The sequence below is a fragment of the Pongo abelii genome, chromosome 18 (assembly GCF_028885655.2).
Source record: "Pongo abelii isolate AG06213 chromosome 18, NHGRI_mPonAbe1-v2.0_pri, whole genome shotgun sequence".
NCBI classification, from domain to species: domain Eukaryota; kingdom Metazoa; phylum Chordata; class Mammalia; order Primates; family Hominidae; genus Pongo; species Pongo abelii.
Window position 1 is genome coordinate 66811437 of NC_072003.2, and position 22684 is coordinate 66834120.

Consider the following 22684-nt stretch of genomic DNA (forward strand, 5'->3'; position numbering starts at 1 on the left):
GCCTGGCCAACATGGTGAAACCCCGTCTCTATTAAAAATACAAAAATTAGCCAGACATGGTGGCTCACACCTGTAATCCCAACTACTTGGGAGGCTGAGGCAGGAGAATCGCTTGAACCCGGGAGACGGAGGTTGTAGTGAGCTGAGATCGCACCACTGCACTCTAGCCTGGGTGGCAGAGCAAGTCTCCATCTAAAAAATAAAATAAATAAGAATCCATATATGGTCCATATATTGCAATTGGTTGAAATATGTCTTAAGTCTTATTTGATCTGTAGGCTCCCCCTTTTTTTCCCCTCAAATTTTCAATTGTTTTTGAAGAAACTGGCTTCGGAAGAGTTTACTATAACCTGAATTTTGCTCATTGCATTCCTAAAATGTTTAACATTTTCCCGTGTTCCCTGTACTTCCTATGAATTGGTAGTTAGATGAGGCTTAATCAGATTCAGGTTGGATTTTTTTTTTTTTTCGCAAGACGATTTCATAGGTAATGGTGTAAGTTTATGTTAGGAAGTATATGGTGCCTAGTGTTCTTTCTTTTCGTGATATCAGCCACTGAATATGATTACCTAAGTTAATTCATCAGGGATTGCAAAATGGTAATTGTCTATTTCTTTCATTTTTCTTCATTAACTGTAATACTTCTATAAAGAGAAATTCCCTCACGTCAACTGTTTGCTTATCCTGAGGTACAGTTTGTATAGGAAAGGCAGCATAAAAGCTTGATTTTTTTTCACCTTATATGCCAGCTTTCAGAATGATGAGTTATTTTCTTAGCATTCTCCAAAGGTGACTAGTGAGGACTGTTTTGCTTTCTCAGTATCATTATAAATTCATCAATTTAAATATATGTCTTAGGGCTGGGCATGGTGTTTCACGCCTGTAATCCCAGCACTTTGGGAGGCCAAGGCAGATGGATCACCTGAAGTCAGGAGTTCAAGACCATTCTGGCCAACATGGTGAAACCTCGTCTGTACTAAAAATACAAAAAAAATTTAGCCCGGCATGGTGGCAGGTGCCTATAATCCCAGCTACTCAGGAGGCTGAGGCAGGAAAATCACTTGAGCCTGGGAAGCAGAGGTTGCAGTGAGCTGAGATCGCACCACTACACTCCAGCCTGGACGAAAGACTTGAGACTCAGTCTAAATAAATAAATAAATAAATAAATAAATAAATAAATATCTTAGTCTCTTTTCTCTTGTCATAACAGAATACCATAGACTAGGTAATTTATCAAGAACAGAAGTTGATTTGGCTCCTGGTTCTGGAGGCTGGGAAGTCCAAGAGCATGGTGCCAGCATCTGGTGAGGGTCATTCCATGGTGGAAGGGCAGAAGGTGCATGTGTGAGATGTGACAGAGAAAGACAGAGAGAGAGAGAGAGAAGACTGAACTAATTCCTTTATTAGGATAACTAACTCCCATGTTAACTAACTCCATGATAACAGCATGAAGCCACTGTTGACCTAATCACCTCTTAGAGGCCCCACCTCCCAGTGCTGTTACATTGGCAATTACGTTTCAACATGAAAGCTGGGCATGGCGGCTTACGCACTTTGGAAGGCCGGGGAGGAGGATGAGGCCAGGTATTTGAGACCAGCCTGGGCAACATAGCAAGATCCTGTCTCTACAAAAAATTTAAAAATTAACTGGGTGTTGGTGGGTGTACCTGTATTCCCAGCTACTCAGGAGGCTGAAGTGGAAGGATCCTCTGACCCCAGGAGTTTTAGGCTGCAGTGCACTATGATAGTGCCACTGCACTCCAGCCTGGTTGACAGAGCAAGACCCTGTCTCTGAATAAATTAATACATTTCATCATGAGTTTTGGAGGGGACATTCAAACCATAGCAATATATTTCAATGTATGTTTTAATGTTTTAATCCATTATAGTTCTTACCATAATTGGTGTTCAGTTTATCCTAACTTTAGTTAATAGGTGATCTTTCAAGTTGACTCCTGAGTTCTTTTTAAAAAAGTTTTATGGCTGGGTGTGGTGGCTCACGCCTGTAATCCCAGCACTTTGGGAAGCCGAGGGGAGTGGATCATCTGAGGTTGGGAGTTTGAGAACAGCCTGGCCAGCATGGTGAAACCCCATCTCTACTAAAAATACAAAAATTAGCTGAGCGTGGTGGCACATGCCTGTAATCCCAGCTACTTGGGAGGCTGAGGCAGGAGAATCACTTGAACCCCGAAGGCGGAGGTTGCAGTGAGCCAAGATCACGCCATTGCACTCCAGCCTGGGCAAAGAGAGTGAGACTCCATCTCAAAAAAAAAAAAAAAAAGAAAAAGTTTTATTTATTAGAAACATTCATTGTCATTATAAACAAGCTTTGTTAAAGGTTGTTAATTCAATTTCCAAATGAGCTGTAAATGGTTTTCATTAGAGAGACTACTTGATTTGTTGTTTTCAAATAGCAAATTTTTGCCCATTGGGGTTATGTAACCCGTAAATTAAAATTGGAGCCAGGCGCGGTGGCTCACGCCTGTAATCCCAGCACTTTGGGAAGCCGAGGCGGGCGGATCACGAGGTCAGGAGATCGAGACCACGTCTCTACTAAAAATACAAAATTAAAAATACAAAAAATTAGCCGGGCACAGTGGCGGATGCCTGTAGTCCCAGCTACTCGGGAGGCTGAGGCAGGAGAGTGGCGTGAACCCGGGAGGCAGAGCTTGCAGTGAGCTGAGATCATGCCACTGCACTCCAGCCTGGGCGACAGAGCGAGACTCTGTCTCAAAAAAATAAAAAATAAAAAATAAATAAAATAAAATAAAATAAAATTGGAAGATCATTCTTTTGTTCTTGGCATCTATGCTGTGCAGTGTTTGATTTGTTCTCTGATTTGTCTTCACTCTTTATAAACACTGAAATGAAATGCATAACCTCTTAAGACATGCATTCATGTGAATCATTAAATAATGTTTGTCTTTGTGGCAGTTTATCATTTTAATAATTCACATTCCTTCTTAAAATGTTAAAATGTCTGCTCTTCAAAATAGACTGCAGTGAAAGGCATGAGAAATGCTGTGGGTCATTGATGGAAACCATAATTGTCCTTAGCTTTTGTCCCATGTTAACAGACTCTCAGGGTGTTAGATCATTACATACCACAGACTTACCAATACACTGCCCTCAAAGTCAGAAAAAATTTATTTATTTATTTATTTATTTTCTTTAAAAAAAAAAAAAAAAAAAAAAAACATGGTCTTATTCTGTTGCCCAAGCTGGAGTGCAGTGGCATGATCATGGCTCACTGCAGCCCCAACCTCCTGGGCTCAAGCAATCCTTTTGACTCTGCCTACTGAGTAGCTGGGACTACAGGTGTGCACCACCATGCCCAGCTAATTTTTTCTTTTTTTGTAGAGATGGGTGCATTTTAAAAAGGTATAATTCACATACTATAAAGTTCACCGTTTTAGTATTTATTTATTTATTTATTTAGAGACAAGAATCTTGCCCTATTGCCCAGGCTGGAGTGCAGTGGCCCGACCTCAGCTCACTGCAACCTCTATCCCAGGTTCAAGCGATTCTCCTGCCTCAGCATCCCAAGTAGGTGGGACTGCAGGCACGTGCCACCATAGCCTGCTAATTTTTGTGTTTTTAGTAGAGACAGGGTTTCACCATGTTTGCCAGGCTGGTCTCGAACTCCTGACTTCAAGTGATCCACCTGCCTCCACCTCCCAAAGTGCTGGAATTACAGGCATGAGCCACCACGCCCAGCCCCATTTAAAAAATATACAATTCAGGGTCATTTTGTACATTTACAATGTTGTGCAAGCATCATCGCTATCTATATATAGTTCCGGAACATTTTCATCAATCCGTTAGGCAGTCACACCTCATTTCCCACTACCCCCGCCTCCTGGCAACCACTAAACTGCTTTCTGTCTCTGTGGATTTGCCTCTTCTGGGTATTTCATATCATTGGAATCATATAATATGTAGCCTTTTCTGTCTGGCTTCTTTGACTTAGCATGGTATTTTCATTATTCATTCGTGTTTTAGCATGTATTAATACTTCATTCCTTTTTTAAAAAAATTAATAGACTTTATTTTTTAGAGCAGTTTTAGGTTTACAGAGAAATTGGGCATAAAGTACAGAGAGTTCTCAAATACCCTTACCTCCCTTGTACCTCTCCCCACCCACCCCGTTTCCCTTAATTTTAATATCTTGCATTATTGTGGTATATTACAATTTATGAACCAATATTGATGCTATTATTAACTAAAGTCCATAGTTTACATTAAAGCTCACTTTTTGTGTTGTACAGTTCTATGGTTTTTGACAATTATGTCACATCCACCATTATTATTATTTTATTTATTTATTTATTTTTTTTGAGATGGAGTCTCGCTCTGTTGCCCAGGCTGGAGTGCAGTGGTGCGGATCTTGGCTCACTGCAAGCTCTGTCTCCCAGGTTCACGCCATTCTCCTGCCTCAGCCTCCCAAGTAGGTGGGACTACAGGTGCCTGCCACTGCGCCTGGCTAATTTTTTGTATTTTTAGTAGAGACGGGGTTTCACCATGGTCTCAATCTCCTGACCTCGTGATCCGCCCGCCTTGGCTTCCCAAAGTGCTGGGATTACAGGCGTGAGCCACCACGCCTGGCCGTCCACCATTATTTTTTATTTTTTGAGGCAGAGTCTTGTTCTGTTGCCCAGGCTGGAATGCAGTGGCACGATCTCGGTTCACTGCAACCTCTGCCTCCTGGGTTCACGTGATTCTCATGCCTCAGCCTCCCGAGTAGCTGGGACTGCAGGCATGTGCCACAATGCCTGGCTGATTTTTGTATTTTTAGTAGAGACAGGGTTTCACCAGGTTGGCCAGGCTGGTCTCGAACTCCTAACCTCAGGTTATCCACCTGCCCCAAGCTCCCAAAGTGCTGGGATTACAGGCATGAGCCAGCACTTCCGGCTAGTCATGTCCACCATTATAATAACAGTTTTACTAACCTAAAAATCCCCTGTGCCCCACCATCTGTTTATCCCTCCCTCACCCCAAACCCCTGACAACTATCAGGTGAAATTCACCCCCGATATTTCACGTAGGTTCTTTTCTATTTTCCCTAAGTGTCGGCTGGTCTGAGAAATAAAGGGACAGAGTACAAAAGAGATAAATTTTAAAGCTGGGTGTCCAGGGAAGACATCACATGTCAGCAGGTTCTGTGATGCCCCCTGAGCCATAAAACCAGCAAGTTTTTATTAGTGATTTTCAAAAGGGGAGGGAGTGTACGAATAGGGTGTGGGTCACAGAGATCACATGCTTCACAAGGTAATAAGATATCACAAGGTAAATGGAGGCAGGGCGAGATCACAGGACCACAGGACAGGGGTGAAATTAAAATTCCTAATGAAGTTTCAGGCACGCATTGTCACTGATAACATCTTATCAGGAAACAGGGTTTGAGAGCAGACAACTGGTCTGACCAAAATTTATTAGGCAGGAATTTCCTCGTCCTAATAAGCCTGGGAGCACTAGGGGAGACTGGGGCTTATTTCATCCCACAGCTGTGACCGTAAAAGACATCTGCCCCCAAAGCGGCCATTTTAGAGGCCCCCCCTCGGGGACACATTCTCTTTCTCAGCGATGTTCCTTGCTGAGAAAAAGAATTCAGCAATATTTCTCCTATTTGCTTTTGAAAGAAGAGAAATATGGCTCTGTTCCACCTGGCTCACCAGCAGTCAGAGTTTAAGGTTATCTCTCTTGTTCCCTGAACATTGCTGTTATCCTGTACTTTTTTCAAGGTGCCCAGATTTCATATTGTTCAAACACACATGCTCTACAAACAATTTGTGCAGTTAATGCAATCATCACAGGGTCCTGAGGCGACATACATCCTCCTCAGTTTACAAAGATGATGAGATTAAGAGATTAAAGTAAAGACTGGCATAGGAAATCACAAGGGTATTGATTGGGAAAGTGATAAGTGTCCATGAAATCTTCACAATTTATGTTCTTCTGCCATGGCTTCAGCTGGTCCCTCCATTTGGGGTCCCTGACTTCCCACAACAGACAACCACTGATCTTTTTTTTTTTTTTTTTTTTTTTTTGAGGCGGAGTTTCGCTGTTGTTGCCCAGGCTGGAATGTAGTGGCATGATCTTGGCTCACTGCAGCCTCTGCCTCCCGGGTTCAAGCGATTCTCCTGCCTCAGCCTCCCGAGTAGCTGGGATTATGGGAATGTGCCACTATGCCCGGCTAATTTTGTATTTTTAGTAGAGACAGGGTTTCTCCATGTTGGTCAGGCTGGTCTCAAACCCCCAGCCTCAGGTGATCCGCCCATCTCAGTCTCCCAAAGTGCTGGGATTACAGGTGTGAGCCACCGCACCTGGCCCAACCACTGGTCTTTTTATTGTTGCCTTTTTCGGAATGTCATATATTTGGAATCATATAGTATGTAACCTTTCAAACTGATTTCTTTCACTTAGCAATATGTATTTAAGGCTCCTCCATGTCTTTCCATGGTTGATAGCCCATTTCTTTTTATTGCTGAATAATATTCCACTCTGTGGATGTACCATTGTTTGCTTATCCATTTACCTATTGAAGGACATCTTGGTTGCTCCCGAGTTTTGGTAATTATGAAGAAAGCTGCTGTAAACCTTCATGTGCAAGTTTGGGTGTGGACATAAAGTTTCAACTCCCTTGAGTAAATACCAAGGGATTTACTTGTGTTTAGCTTTGCAAGAAACTGCCAAGTTGTCTTCTCAGGTGGCTTCACCATTTTGTATTCCCACCAGCAATGAATGAGAGTTCCTTTTGCCCCACATCCTCACCAACATTTAGCATTGTGAAAGTTTTAAGATTTGGGCCATTCTAACAAACTTATAGTGGTATCTCATTTTAATTTGTAATTTCCTAATGATTTATGATGTTGACCATTTTTTTCATATGTTTGTTTAGTGGAGTGTCTGGTTTGGGGTTTATTTTTATTGCTTTTTAGAGACAGGTTCTTGCTATGTTGCCCAGGCTGGACTTGAACTTCTGGGCTCAAGCAATCCTTCTGTCTCAGCCTCCCCAGTAGCTGAGACTGCAGGTATGTGCCACTGCATCCAGTTTTTCTTTTGCCTACTTTTTTTTTTTTTTTTTTTTTTTTGAAATAGGGTAATCTTACTTTGTTGCCTAGGTTGGAGTGCAGTGGTGCCATCATGACTCACTGTAGCCTGCAATTAGTGGTTTCAAGTGATCTTCCCACTTCAGCCTACCAAGTGGCTAGGACTACTGGGCTGTGCCACTACACCCAGCTAATTGTTTTACTTTTTGTAGAGACAGGGTCCTACTATGTTGCCCAAGCTTGTCTCAAACTCCTGGCCTCAAATAATCTGCCTGCCTTGGCCTCCCAAAGTGCTGGGATTACAGACTTGAGCCACCATGCCAGGCCCGTCATTCCTTTTTTGGCTGAGTGATAGTCCCTCTTATGGATATACCACATTTTTGTTTATTCATTCATCTGTTGATGGGCATTTGGGTTGTTTCCATCTTTTGGATATTTTGAATAATGCTGCTATGGATGATGGTATACAAATATCTGTTCAGGTCCTTGCTTTCAATTTTTTTGGATATATACCCAGAAGTGGAGTTATTCTATTGTTCTTTTGTGCTCTTATTTTCATTCTTTGGTCTTCATTTCAAAAATGACCTTTTAATTTTTATTATTTCTTTCTTTTCTTTTTCTTTTTTTTTTTGAGGAGGAGTTTGACTCTTGTTGCCCAGGCTGGAGTGCAATGGCGCGACTGCAGCCCAAGCGATTCTCTTGCCTCAGCCTTCTGAGTAGCTGGGATTACAGGCGTGTGTCACCATGCCCAGCTAATTTTTTTGTATTTTTAGTAAAGACAGGGTTTTGCCATGTTGGTCAGTCTGGTCTTGAACTCTTGGCCTCAGGTGATCTGCCCACCTTGGCCTTCCAAAGTGCTGGGATTACAGGCGTGAGCCACCACACTCGGCCTAATTTTTGTTATTTCCTGAATTCTGTCTTCTCTATATTCAAATTTTTTTTCCTTTCTAATCATCTTTCTGAATTTGTCTATTCTAATTTACATTTTTCAGTTAATTCCCACATTTTTGGGTCTCAAGATCCCTTTACACCTTAAAAAATTATTGAGGGCTGGGCGTGGTGGTTCTTGGCTGTAATCCCAGCACTTTGGGAGGCCGAGGCAGGTGAGTCACCTGAGGTCGGGAGTTTGAGACCAGCCTGCCCAACATGGAGAAACTCCATCTCTACTAAAAATACAAAATTAGCTGGGTGTGGTGGCGTATGCCTGTAATCCTAGCTACTTGGGAGGCTGAGGCAGGAGAATCACTTGAACCCAGGATGCAGAGGTTGTGATGAGCTGAGATGGTGCCATTGCAGTCCAGCCTGGGCAACAAGAGTGAAACTCTGTCTCAAAAAAAAAAAATTATTGAGGACCTCAAAGAGCTTTTGTTAATGTGGACTATATCTACTAATATCTACCATACAGAAATTAAAACTGAGAAAAATTTAAAATATTTATTAATTTATTAATAGGTAACCATAACATAGACATTATGTTAATATAAATATTTTTATGAAAAATAACTATTTCCTAAAATAAAAAAATAGTGAGGAAAGTATCACTGATTTATATTCTTGCAAACCTCCTTAATGTTTTGTTTAAAAGAAGACAGTTAGATTCTCATACCTGCTTCTGTATTTAATTTGTTATGATATATTGTTTTGCTTGAAATATGTGAAAAAAGTCTGGGCTCGTATAGAAATGTAGTTGGAAAAGGAAGGAATATTTTAATAGTCTTTCATCAAATTTTTTATATTATTCTTGGATACAATATGAAAACAGGACAAGTGGTACTTTCTTAAAGTTTAGTTGAATGTGGAATCTGAAACATCAATGAAATTTTTGTACTGTTACTTCAAAATCTATTGGTATATCTTGTATATGGATGAATCTTTTACCCATGCATGATTTTGTAACGTTACACATTGGTCATCTGAAAAATATTGACTCACTAAGTTATGTAGATCTTCCAAATATTGACAAATTTCATTATATAATGTTTAAAAATCATGGTTGTTAATATCATCATCAATGTCACTTGAAAAACCTTTTAAGTGTTGAGAAGCTGTCAAGTTCATGGTGGCAGATACAAGCTTTTCAAATTTCTAATTTCTGCTTGGAAGCTGAAATTTTTTTTTTTTTTTTTTTTTTTTTTGAGATAGAGTCTCGCTCTGTCACCCTGGCTGGGGTGCAGTGATGCGATCTTGGCTCACTGCAACCCCTGTCTGCTGGGCTCAAGCAATTCTTCTGTCTCAGCCTCCTGAGTAGCTGGGATCACAGGCATGTGCCACCATGCCTTGCTAATTTTTGTATTTTTGGTAGAGACCATGTTGGCCAGGCTGGTCTCGAACTCCTGACCTCAAGTGATCCACCCACTTCAGCCTGCCAAAGTGTTGGGATTACAGACATGAGCCACTGCACCCAGCCATGATTCATTCTTAAGGTGCCAGTAGCTTTTGTTCTTGCACCATAAGTGTAAATGTTAATACTGTAAAAAAAGGCAATTAGTGTCTTCATATTATTATGAAAATAATTCTTTACAAGTAGTTTTAACTTTGTGGACCCCTGTACATGTCTCAGGGACCTCCAGGGGTTTAGGGACCATACTTTGAGAGCTGCTACATACATTGCTATGATGTTTTTAAGCTTGTTTTGAAATATTAAGTTACAGTTTTCATTTGTGGATGTATCTTTCTGGAGCACTTTTAATTTTAGGGGTATTATTCTGCTCCTTTTAAAAAAATAATAACCTCATATAAGATTTGACTATAATCCTTTTCTGTGGCTCTTTAAATGCAGTTAAGTTTTCTTACACTTTTAGGTGGGAAAGGTGGGCCAGAATAGCTTTTTTAGTTTCAAGGTTTTGGAGCTCCCTCTTCTGTTGTGTTCACAAAATAGTGAAAATATGACATGCTTCCTGAGATCCGTCCACTCTGCTTCCCTCCCCTATTCATATCTGGACCTTTTATTTCCTTTGCGTCTATGTCCCTGCTCCATTCAATGTAGATTCTACTCCCACTAATTTCTCCGTGGTATGGGTCTTGTCCTGAAAGGGATCTTTGGTTTATGACTTTTTAAAGCTTATTAGGGGCCAGCCACGGTGGCTCATGCCTGTAATCCCACCACTTTGGGAGGCCAAGGTAGGTGGATCACCTGAGGTCAGGAGTTTGAGACCAGCCTGGGTAACATGGTGAAACCCCGTCTCTACTAAAAGTACAAAAATTAGCCAGGCATGGTGGCGCACACCTTAATCCCACCTACTTGGGAGGCTGAGGCAGGAGAATCACTTGAACCCAGGAGGTGGAGGTTGCAGTCAGCCAAGATCACACCATTGCACTCCAGCCTGGGTGACAAGAGTGAGATTCCATCTCAATAAATAAATAAATAATAAAATAAAATAAAGTTTATGGGACCCAGACTGCTCTAGCACCTTAAGATCTTACTTCAATGCAGTCTCCTGGCACTTATCTGCAAACTGGATTCTGTAGAACTCTCTTCCAGTTTTGGTTGCTATTCGCAGTTTGGCCTACCACCCTTGCCAGTGAGTTCTTACTGACAATTTTGAGATTTCTCCTCTTTTCAGTGCTGTTAGTAGTCTAGTTGACGCCCAGGCTCAGTGGCTCATGCCTGTAATCCCAGCACTTTGGGAGGCTGAGACTGGTGGATCACCTGAGCAGCTTGGCAAAACCCCATTTCTACCTAAAATACAAAAAATTAGCCGGGTGTGGTGGTGCACACCTGTATTCCCAGCTACTTGGGAGGCTGAGGCAGGAGAATCGCTTGAAGTCGGGAGGCGGAGGTTGCAGTGAGCTGAGATCATGCCACTGCACTCCAGCTTGGGCGAAAGAGCGAGACTCCATCTCAAAAAAATAGAAAAAAATGTCTAGTTGACTTTTATCTACTTCTTCTCACATATATATATATATTTATATATATATTCTATAGAATATATAGATTCAATTATAGAATCTAGAATATATAGATTATAGAATATAGAATATATTTAGATATATAGAATATAGATATATATAAAATATATCTAGAATATATATATTCTATAGAATATATATATTCTACACACACACACACACGCATTCTCTCTCTTTAAAAACAGTTATACATGTAAAAAAGTCATATTTTCCATCACTTAATTTTTTAGAGATCTTTCCATATGAGCATCTATAAATCTACCTCATTCTTTTTCATGGCTGTATTATGGTAATTAACACTTGTGTAGCACTTACCATGTGGCCAGGCACTGTTCTATGTTTTGTACATATATATTAATTTAATTCTTGTAACACCTTATGAATTGAGCACCATTGTTACCCCCATTTTACAGATGAAGAAACTGATGTACAGAGAAGTTAAGTGACTTGAACAAGGTCACAGATGTAGTATATTGTCTTTTGTATCAATGTACTGTTATTTAGGCTGTCTAGCTCTATTTTTCTGCTGATGGACCTTTGACAGTTTTCTATTTCTTCCTTTTTAATTTTTTTTACTATCTTAAAACTGCTCTGAAATTGACATCCTTGTGCTATATTTTATATAACCTGCCAAAATTTTGTGGCTATTATCCATAGGGCTAAATCCTAGCAGTGGGGTTACTGAATATCTTTTGAAATTTTGTTTTGAGAACTTTTGGAGACTTTTAGTACATCCTTCAGGGAAATTAGAAAAACCCAAGGGCTCTATAAAACTAAGGTTCAATGTCACTATATTAGACCATACTGCTACTTTTAAAAAGAAGATCTGATCTTATGAGGCTTGGATGTAGGGCCTTTCACAGTTGAGATATGGGAGGAAAAAAGGCCTACTTTCACTGACTCTGCTGTTGATCCGAGCAGGGATCATAATATATCTACTGATGATCTCTTTTCAGAACTGGTGGAGTCTCTTTCATTGCAGGGATCTTATGCTGGAAAAATCCATTCCATTGGTGATGCCTTCAGAAATTTTAAAAATCTCCGATCCTTGGATTTATCAAGGAATTTGATCACTAGCCTTAAGGTAAGTTCTATATTCTATGACCAGCCAGGTCTGCCCAATTTATTTTTTTGATGGGAAGAAATAAGAGATAGATCATGTCATCCTGGGGAATATAGGACCTTCCCTTTAAATGATTCCCAACTAAATTTAATTATTTATTATAAAATTCTTTCAACTCTGCAGTATATTTTAAATTGTTATAAAATATTGGGAGGGGAATTTATTTTATACTCTGGGAAAACTGTATTAAGATATCACTGTCTAGGGCAAATGCATAAATTTTCATGTGTATAAAAAATTATGAAGAACACTTGTAAAAGTACAGATTCTCAGTCCCTACTGTGAGAGTTGGTCTGATTTAATAGGTCTAGGGTAGGCTCAGGACATACTCAGGGGATTCTGATGATGGTGGTACATGGAGCATACATGGAGAAACGCTGGCCTGTGTTGTTATTGTGGGTTTTTTCTATGAGGAGAAAGAAGGTGTGGTCTTGGGAAAATTTAAGTCATGGGATGGTGGAGCAGAGGGCAGTATAGGAAGGCAGGAGGGACCAAGCATGAACAGTGTGCATGTGGATTAGCAAACACGCACAAAGAACTCTACAAACGTGAGTGTACACACACAGAGATGGAGTTTTGTTTTCTTTGTGGTAGACCCTCAAATACTGCTTCTTCCTCATGTTCCCATTTTGCCCAAGCTCTGTACCTGTCTTGGCAAAGCCCTTCTATGCAAGATCGAGCGTGACAAAGACTCACAGATGCTATCCAGGATTAGTTACCGATCTCCTGGGTCATCTACCAGTTTTGCACTTCCTAGGGGATATTTGTTCAACAGCACATCCAGACCCAATCCCAAGGTTTAGCTAAGGGCCTAAAAGATCAAAAGCCCCAACAAGATCAAATTTCCATCTAGGACTCTAAAATCAGCAACTCCAAGTTCAACTAGGTCTTTAGACTATTTTTTAGCAGCCATTTATATTTGGCCTATCAGTTTCAGAAAGGATTAGTTCTTTCACAGGTGATAGGATCCAATTTAAAAAATGAAAAGATAGAATATAAAAAGAAAGTATTAGTTCAGAGTTGCTTAGGTCTCCTCTTTTGTTTGTTTATTCTTTTTCTGGCTAAAAAATTAAGTGAACATTGCTGTAATTTGTTTTTATACTTCCTTTCTTTCCACTTCTGTAAATTGGGTGAAAAACTTATGAAAATTAATCAGATTAGGGCTGGGCATGGTGACTCACACCTGTAATGCAGCGCTTTGGAAGGCTGAGGCAGGCAGATTGCTTGAGCCCAGAAGTTCAAGACCAGCCTGAGCAACATAGTGAGACCCCTATCTCTATTTTAAAAAATCAAGTTGGCTGGGCACGGTGGCTCATGCCTGTAATCTCAGCATTTTGGGAGGCCAAGGTGGGCGGATCACGAGGTCAGGAGTTCGAGACCAGCCTGGCCAACATGGTGAAACCCCGTCTCTACTAAAAATACAAAAATTAGCTGGGCATGGTGGCAGGCGCCTCTAGTCCCAGTTACTTGGGAGGCTGAAGTAGGAGAATTGCTTGAACCTGGGAGGCGGAGGTTGCAGTGAGTCAAGATTGCACCACTGCACTCCAGCCTGGGCAAAAGAGTGAGACTGTCTCAAAAAAAAAAAAATCAAGATAACATGTGTAATCAAATAGAACATATATAAGACTCCTGGTACAGTGCTTGGCATATAGGAAGCACTCAGTAATGTTAGTTTTCTATATTTTTTGCATCTATAATTTTTATTTATTTATTTTTTTGAGACAGAGTCTCACTCTGTCACCCAGGTTGGAATGCAGTGGTGCGATCTCGGCTCACTGCAACCTCCGCCTCCCAGGTTCAGGAGATTCTCCAGACTCAGCCTCCTGAGTAGCTGAGATTACAGGCACCCACCACCACACCCAGCTAATTTTTGTATTTTTAGTAAAGACAGGGTTTCACCATGTTTGCCAGGTTGATCTCGAACTCCTGACCTCAGGTGATCTGCCCACCTCAGCCTCCCAAAGTGCTGGGATTACAGGCATGAGCCACCATGCCCAGCCGCATCTGTGATTTTATATTAATCTTTAACAGTTCTGAATCCCTTTGTTTAATTTTTCTGGGAGAAAATGTTTTGTGATTATTCGTAGCGTAACTTTGGGGAATACATAAATTCATGCCAACTGGTAAAAGTGAGAGGATAAGAAAGAGTTTCCTTAATTTTTACACTGAGAGACATTAAAAGATTACTTGAGCCAGGTGTGGTGGTTTTTGTCTGTAATCCCAGCACTTTGGGAGGCTGAGGCAGGAGGATCACTTGAGGCAAGGAGTTTGAGACTAGTTTGAGCAACAAAGCAAGACCCCGTCTCTACAAAACAAAAACAAACAAACAAACAAAAACCGTAGTTGGCAGTGCATGCCTATAATCCCAGCTATTTGGGAGGCTGAAGCAGGAGGATCCCTTGCCCCAGGAGTTCAAGGCTGCAGTGAGCCATGTTCATGCCACTACACTCCAGCCTGGGTGATAGAGCAAGATCCTCTCTGAGAAAAAACCAAAAAACAAAAAAACTTGAGCTGGGCCATTAGACCATGAAAGATAATCCTAATGATGCACTGCCCTGAGAGTGAGGCCAAGGGCACTGATAGCTGTTCCTCACCACTGACCCATTAACAATATGGAAGTTAATGGAATTGGAGAAAACAAAACAAAACAAAACAAATACAAAACAGAAAGAAATGCATCAAAGTATAAACAGGATTGTGTTGGGAATGTTTTGTATCTATCTTTGAGTTTTCTAAATTTCTTGCAATGAGAAAATGATAATTTTAAATGGGAGGAAAATAAAAACATTATTTTATAAATACATGATGGAAAATAATTTCACCTTTCCGAAATAATTCTCAATGATAGAATTCCTTTTATGGAAAGCACTTTTACTATTTTTTTTTTGCATTTTTACTATTAAAAGTATATGATTAACCAGGCACAGTGGCTCATGCCTGTAATCCCAACACTTTGGGAGGCCAAGGCAGGATAATCTCTTGAGCTCAGGAGTTCAAGACCAGCCTGGGCAACATAGTGAGACATTGTCTCTACTAAAAATAAAAAAATAGCCAGGTGTGGTGGCACATGCCTGTATTCCCAGCTACTCAGGGGCTGAGGCGAGAGGATCACTTGAGCCCAGGAAGTCAGGGTTGCCGTGAGCTCTGATCGTGCCACTGCACTCCAGCCTGGGCGATAGAGTGATACCCTGACTCAAAAAAAAAAAAAAAAAAAAAAAAAAAGTATGCGATTATACATATATGTACATGTTTTGAAATTGTCCTGAAATTTAGTATTGGGCAAAAGCAGCTAACTAGCTAAATACATAAAGATGAAATCTTTTCAATAGCAGGTTTCAGCAGAGGAAGAAAATTGTGGCTTTTCCTCTTGAGTTTGCCAGTCCTGATTGTACTGTTGCCAGTTAGGTAGAGGGTGGGGTTGCTAAATCCACAAGAAAGAGAACTGAACAAGGAAGAACATTTCTGCAAAGGAGAGCCGACTGATTGATTAAATGGGAAGCTTGCGTGGTAGCAGGAACTCTGAAGAGGAAAACAAAGACAGTCTAGGAGTCCTAGACTGGTCCAGGAGGGAGGACTTGGAGATAGCATTGTTTTGTTTCCCTAAATAGTCCTTTGACCATATAAGTGAGGCACTGAGATGTAAGAACACAACACAACACACACACATACACACACACACATTTTTTTTTTTTAACCATGCCCCTTTCCCCCAGAACCAGCTTTTTTGCTTACCTCCCTTCTTCTTGTAAATTAAGGTGCTTGTGGGATCAGGAGAGGGGTTGGGACAAAAGTGAGAGAATTCTAATGTGGCTTGGCCACTGGGAAACCACTGTGAAGGATTGGATTGCACTGGGAGAATAATTGAAGAGCCAACAGAAGTGGAGAATTGACTGCAGATATTTGAATGTCAGATTTTGTAAAGAAGGAAATTTATTATATATGTGAATTATTTAACGTATGGAACACCCAGTGCTCATGGACTGCAGTGGTCTTATTCTCAGACAAGTTAAGTGGGAGTTCCAGCCCTGCCTTTCTCATGGGGACTCGGATAACATGTTTAAGGACGGAAAGTAACATATATTTCCACCTTTATCTGTGAGGTTCCTAGTCTTTACCAATATGCCATTTCATAATGTGGTGTTTTACTTGTAGGGAATCCAGTATTTATGTTCACTCCAAGACCTGAATTTATATTATAACAACATTCCTTCATTAGTGGAAGTGTCCCGTCTACAACCGTTACCCTTCCTCAAAGAACTGGATTTGAGACTTAATCCTGTTGTAAGGAAAGATACAGATTATAGGCTCTTTGCTGTATATACACTACAAACTCTGGAGAAATTAGGTAAGACCTTCCTTCTCTGTTCCTTTCCACAGAATCTTACTTTAAATCAGCTGCCCCTTAACCTTTTGGATGTTGGCCCAGAGTGTGCACTGGCAGGATATATTTGTTTATTAGTCAATATTTATGTAACTCTTTTGTGTTGGCAGGATGTATGACGAGTTCTTTTATTGTTTATTGAATGACAGTCTATGATTTTATCAGTTACTTCCAGCTTTAGTTTTCTTCAGTTGATGGTTTCACCGCCCCTTCCTCCTCAACACAAAATTTCCAGATTGAGAATTATTTTTCCAGGTGCCCCAACTTTGCAACTGTATTAGCAATAGAAAGCTAATACAATTTATTTGGGGGCTTAGTTGGCAAGAAAGAAGAAATATTCCTTCAAATGAGCTGGTCTGTATTTTCTTATTATTTTACTTTATTTTTTATTTATTTATTTATTTTGAGACAGGGTCTCACTCTTTTGCCCAGGCTGGAGTGCAGTGGCACGATCTTGGCTCACTGCAGCCTGGACCTCCCGGGCTCAAGCAATTCTCACATCTCAGTCTCCCAAGTAGCTGGGACTACAGGCACGCACCACCACACCCAGCTAATTTTTGTATTTTTTGTAGAGACGGGGTTTCATCATGTTGCCCAGGCTGGACTTCCTTATAATTTTATTGTTGAGTATATATTTCTTATTGATACAAACTTGGATTTCACATGGCCCTGGGAAAGTAATTGTAGGGAAACTAAGTAAACTCTTTCAGACAATGGTATGACTTTCAGCCCTAACATTAGGCCTTTGAATTGTTTACTGTCCAAGCTCTGCTTTCCTGAAGGGTAGTTACAACTGTGAGGCAGTGGTCGCTATGGCTCCCTGCAGTCTCCCTGAGTTACTGCCTGCTCCAGTGACAACATAATAGCATTGTTTTGTGACCTGTCTCTAACACACCAAGATGAGACTGGTCTTAATTTTTCCTCTGTGAATATGGTTTTCTGATTAAGTACTAGTTGTGTTTACGCCAAAAAAAGAAACATGCTGAGACCACGGTTTTTGCCTCCAGATGACCGAACTGTACGTGAAGGTGAGAGAAAAGCTGCCAAGCTGCATTTTAGTCAGTTGGGCAACAGTGAAAATTTTCTTTTAGAGGTGGAAAAAAGGTAAGAAGATTCTTTACAAAATTTTTAAAATTTGGTTCTGGACATAGGAAATAGTGAATTCCTGCTTAGCTTTCTTCATTTTCCAGCAGAAATTTCCCACAAATTGTAAGAATCCTCAGATCAGGAATAAAAGTATTTATTCTGCAAACAGATTTATCTGGGATGATAATCTGGCCCTCAGTGGGTACATTCCTGTTTTCTTGAACTTTAGGTACAATTGTTATAAATTCTCTAAAGTTGTTGTTCACAGGTTATAGATAGGGATACTATGAGATTACTTATTCCTATAAATGTTTACCAACTCTTTCTCGGTAGAGTTATCAATCAGTTCCTGGCCTTTTCCTATTGAGTTAGGATTACATTACCATTGGCAAGATTTTAGAGATAAATTTGTTAAAGGAAGGGAAGAGAAGCATTTCTCTTCAAAACAAAAAGTGAACAAACCTTGAGGCTCTAAAATTTCTGAATGGTAGCTTTGTCCATTTCTTGTTACTAAAATCCTATCAAAAGGAGTTACCATTATCTTCTACCCCCAAACCTATGCTTTTTAAAAAGTAGCTTTATTATTTTTTAAAAATAGATAGCAGTCCATTACAATTTTAGTAATACAGAAAAGTACACTGAAAAAAGTCAAAATCACTTCATATCGTATAATTGAGAGTTAACTATTAGTAATGTTTGGTATATATCCTTCCAGATATCCTTGTACTATAGACACATATAGATAATATCAGCATTTTTTTCTGATGACAAAGGTAATACATGCTTATTGTTGAGAATTTGGAAAGTACAGAAAAAAACACAAGGGATAAAATAAGTAATTCATAATCCTACCATTCAGAAAGAAACATTCATTATATTCTGGTAAATATCCTTTTTTTTTTTCTTTTTGAGAAGGAGTCTTGCTCTGTCACCCAGGCTGGAGTGCAGTGGTGCGATCTTGGCTCACTACAACCTCCACCTCCCGGGTTCAAGTGATTCTGCTGCCTCAACCTCCTGTGTAGCTGGGATTACAGGTGCACACCACTGCCTAGCTCACCATTTTTAATTTAACAAGATATCATGAACATATCCCCACAACATTATTCTTATATTATTCTCCAGAATAAGTCTTTTGTTTGTTTATTGCTTTTACCTTTACTACTAGAACATAAACTCCATGACAACAAGGATCTTGTTGGTCTTGCTTATTACAGTATCCCTAGTTGCTAGAACCGTGTCTGGAATACAGAAAATCCTTAGAAATAATGTATTGAATGATGAATGAATGAAGTCAGTGCCTATTGGCCTGAGATCCTTCCCTTTCCCAGTGACTTTGCCTGTCTCTGCTCTGATCCATATGTTTTTTAGTGCAGCCTTCAGTGAACATTCTTAGTTTCCTATTTTTTTCTTAGTTTCCTATTTTTTAAAATCAGATTTATTGAGGCTACTTTGCATAGAATATTCACTCTTCTTTAGACAGAAATTGAATGCTTCTAAAACATTGTTTATATGTTTTATGGATTTCTATTTTAAATGCAATGGGTACCATTCACTACAAAAATACAGAGATTAATTAATGTGTAACTGAATAAACTTTCTAATAAACAGATAAATTAATTCCATCATTTATCTGTTTACCATATAATGATTGCAAAACTGGAGGCAAAATGTTACTCAAGTACCTTGTATTAACATTAATATCTTATAAGCTCTCTAACCTTGGGTGAAGTTTTTTTTTTTTAAGCCTTTCTGAGTCCCAGTTCCCCCACCTATAAAATGGAGATAATGACCAGTAGGGGGACTTTTACGATTACATGAAATGGTGATTATAAAGCATCTGATACATACAGCCTAGGCTTCGTGTGCTTACTATACTACCCAAGGTACCTACCTGCCTTTCTTGTCTGCTTTTCTAACTAATGGCTATAGTTGTCTCCTCTATAATTCTTGGCAGCAGAACCTTCCTTTCTGTGTCCTAACTATGAGTGTTTTAATTCAAAAGAAACTATCCTACCCCCTCAATCATTCAGATCTAAGTATGTGTCAAGAAAACAGAGTATCTAAGTTCTAAATCTTCTGGCTTTCACACTTTACAGGCTGAACTATAGTGTCCTTCTCTCATATTTCCCAGTATAAATATTACTTTTTCTTATAAAGTATGGCTTTAACTGAAATATTTGTGCAACTTTTTTTTTTTTGGAGTCTTGCTCTGTCACCCAAACTGGAGTACAGTGGCGTGATCTCAGCTCACTGCAACCTCTGTCTCCTGGGTTCAAGCAATTCTCCTGCCTCAGCCTTCTGAGTAGCTGGGACTGCAGGCATCCGCCACCACACCTGGCTAATTTTTGTATTTTTAGTAGAGACAGGGTTTCGCCATGTTGGCCAGGCTGGTCTTGAACTCCTGACCTCAAGTGATCCACCCACCTCGGCCTCCCAAAGTGCTGGGATTACAGGGGTGAGCCGCTGTGCCCGGCCGAAACATAATTAAATTAATATGTTCTAGAGCATTTGAGAAAAATCTGATCACCATAAACTGTTTTCTAAATAGCATTTACTGGTGATCTCAGAAGCCTTTTTTTTTTTTTTTGAGTTGTAAATAAATTATTCTATGTGGCAGCTCTAGGGAGAAGACAATGAAAAACTGTGTAACAGGTGAGAGCCCTGCATCAAAAGTCAGTGCTAATGTTGACAGCAGGATTGAAATGGGTAAGTTTTCTCCCTGCGATTATAAAATGATTAAAACATCAGTTATCTCAGCTGCCATAGCCAATATTGGGTAATATGAAGACACGTAGTTGAGAAAGAACTGATTTGAAGCAAGCACAGGTTTACTGGCTGTGTTTTTCTTCCATCCACTCACTGCCAGAAGGACCTTACAGAGCAGGCCTAACCCAGATCCCATGAAAGCACAAGCTGTACTTGGAGAGTTCAGTTTCATTTACATCACTTTACATCATTAGTATACCCAGAAAATTACATCAGTGATTGATTTCATTAGAGACTGGCGACTCATCTGCATACATCCACCTCACACCCTGGGCTTCCTGGGCTGCCCAACCAAGAACCTTTGCAGCTGCAGAATCTCTTGTGTTTGGGTTATATTACTGGGGAATGTTTACTATATTCCTGTAGGTACAGCTGATAAGCCAATATTGGTTAAAGTGGTTATGCCAGGCTGGGCACGGTGACTCACGCCTGTAATCCCAGCACTTTGGGAGGCCGAGGCAGACAGATCACCTGAGGTCACAAGTTTAAGACCAGCCTGACCGACATGGAGAAACCCTGTCTCTACTAAAAATACAAAATTAGCTGGGTGTGGTGGTGCATGCCTGTAATCCCATCTACTTGGGAGGCTGAGGCAGGAGAATCACTTGAACCTGGAAGGCGAAGGATGCGGTGAGCCGAGATCCTGCCATTGCACTCCAGCCTGGGCAACAAAAGTGAAACTCCATCTTAAAAAAATAAATAAATAAAGTGATTATGCCACGTTAATGGTCATGTCACAGGCCGGGAGAAAGCTTTCCACCAGAGAAGTTGCATCCAGTGAATCCTTGTGGATTAGCTTGACACTGTCAGATAAATCAAGTGACCTTTTACTTGAGAAAATGTTCTTTGGTCTCAGTGCCTCTTCCCTTGGAAGAATCTAGTGAATTATACACAAACTCTAAACGTGAATTCCTAAAAGCCAAGCAATAACTTTAGTAGATTGACGCTACACTGTAGTTCAGACATTAAGGGTTTTCAGTTTATAATATGTATTTTATTTTCTTGATTTCTTATCATTTATTGACAAATCATTTTTAGAGTATTTTGTGGTAAAATAAGACACGGGCCAGGCACGGTGGCTCACACCTGTAATCCCAGCACTTTGGGAGGCTGAGATGGGCAGATCACCTGAGGCCAGGAATTCAACACCTGCCTGGCCAACATGGCAAAACACCATCTCTACTAAAAATACAAAAATTAGCCATGCGTGGTGGCGCATGCTTGCAATCCCAGCTACTTGAGTGGCTGAGGCATGAGAATTGCTTGAACCCGGGAAGCGGAGGTTGTAGTGAGCCCAGATCGCACCACTGCATCTAGCCTGGGCGACAGAGTGAGACTCTGTCTCAAAAAACAAACAAACAAAAAGACATAATGAGGTGTGACTTTAATGTTCATTTCTTGGATATCCCAGTACATATAAATATTGGGAGTATGGATTACTTTATTTCATTTTAAATAGCATTTTTAATGTTTTTAAATTGATGCAATTTTATTGTAATAATTTTGGAAAAGACTGAAAAGCATGAAAAACAACAGTTTGGTCCTAGTTAATGCTTTGGTATACAGCCTTCCTTGGTATACCACCTTTGGTATACAGCCTAGTCTTTTTTCCAGGTACAGGCATTTAAGTATCCATTTCCAGACAGAGAAAAATACATTGAAGCATAATTTGACAACCTTTTTTTGTATAAGCTGAATTAGACTTCATTTATGCCATATTACTTCATTAACACAATTAAAAAGTCTGAGAGTGCACTTTCTCTTCTAAGAACAAACTGCTTTGCTAGAGGGCCCATTTCTAAAGGTTCTTAGAAGCTCCAGCTGTTGCCTGGATTTTTTTTTAATATAAAATTTATTTTGCTACTTCGAAACGTTAAGGAGCTTTGTTTTCCACTGAAAATTGTGTTTGTGTTGGATTCCCTGGGGACTGTTGCCAGTAAGCACTGTTGGTAATCCAATATGATCAAAGTGGTTATGCCATGTTAATGGCCATGCCACAGGCTAGGAGAAAACTTTCTGGAGAACATCTCTCGCTGGCTCAGTTGTTCACAATGATGTTTTCCCACCAATCATTGCGAATGGGCAGTGAACCTCCACTGTCTTGGATCCTCCTCTTATTCTCCTAACCACATAATCACTGACTCTTTGAAAGGTTCCTCTCTCTCTTCCCATATCCCCAAAATAGGCGTACCTAGGCTATATCTTTGGGTTGTCCTGTTTTTTCTCTTTGCCCCTATTGATATCATCTATTTTACAGTCTTATTTATAAATAAATAAATGTCTTATTTATTTGTTTTTTGTTTTTTTTTGAGGCAGGGTCTCATTCTGTTGCCCAGGCTGGAGTGCATTGGTGCAATCTCAGCTCACTGC

The 22684-nt window shown here is 40.1% G+C and overlaps 1 protein-coding gene across 3 annotated transcripts in view; it reads left to right on the plus strand.

Moving 5' to 3' along the window:
* Window positions 1-22684, plus strand: part of LRRC36 (leucine rich repeat containing 36) — a 57731-nt gene that overhangs the window by 2890 nt on the left and 32157 nt on the right. For all 3 annotated transcript variants that reach the window (XM_024233890.2, XM_054534950.1, XM_054534949.1), the window contains exons 2-5: window positions 11915-12042; window positions 16234-16426; window positions 17470-17566; window positions 20166-20254. In XM_024233890.2, the coding sequence (XP_024089658.1) occupies window positions 11915-12042; window positions 16234-16426; window positions 17470-17566; window positions 20166-20254 (507 nt within the window). The remainder of the gene's footprint in view (window positions 1-11914; window positions 12043-16233; window positions 16427-17469; window positions 17567-20165; window positions 20255-22684) is intronic.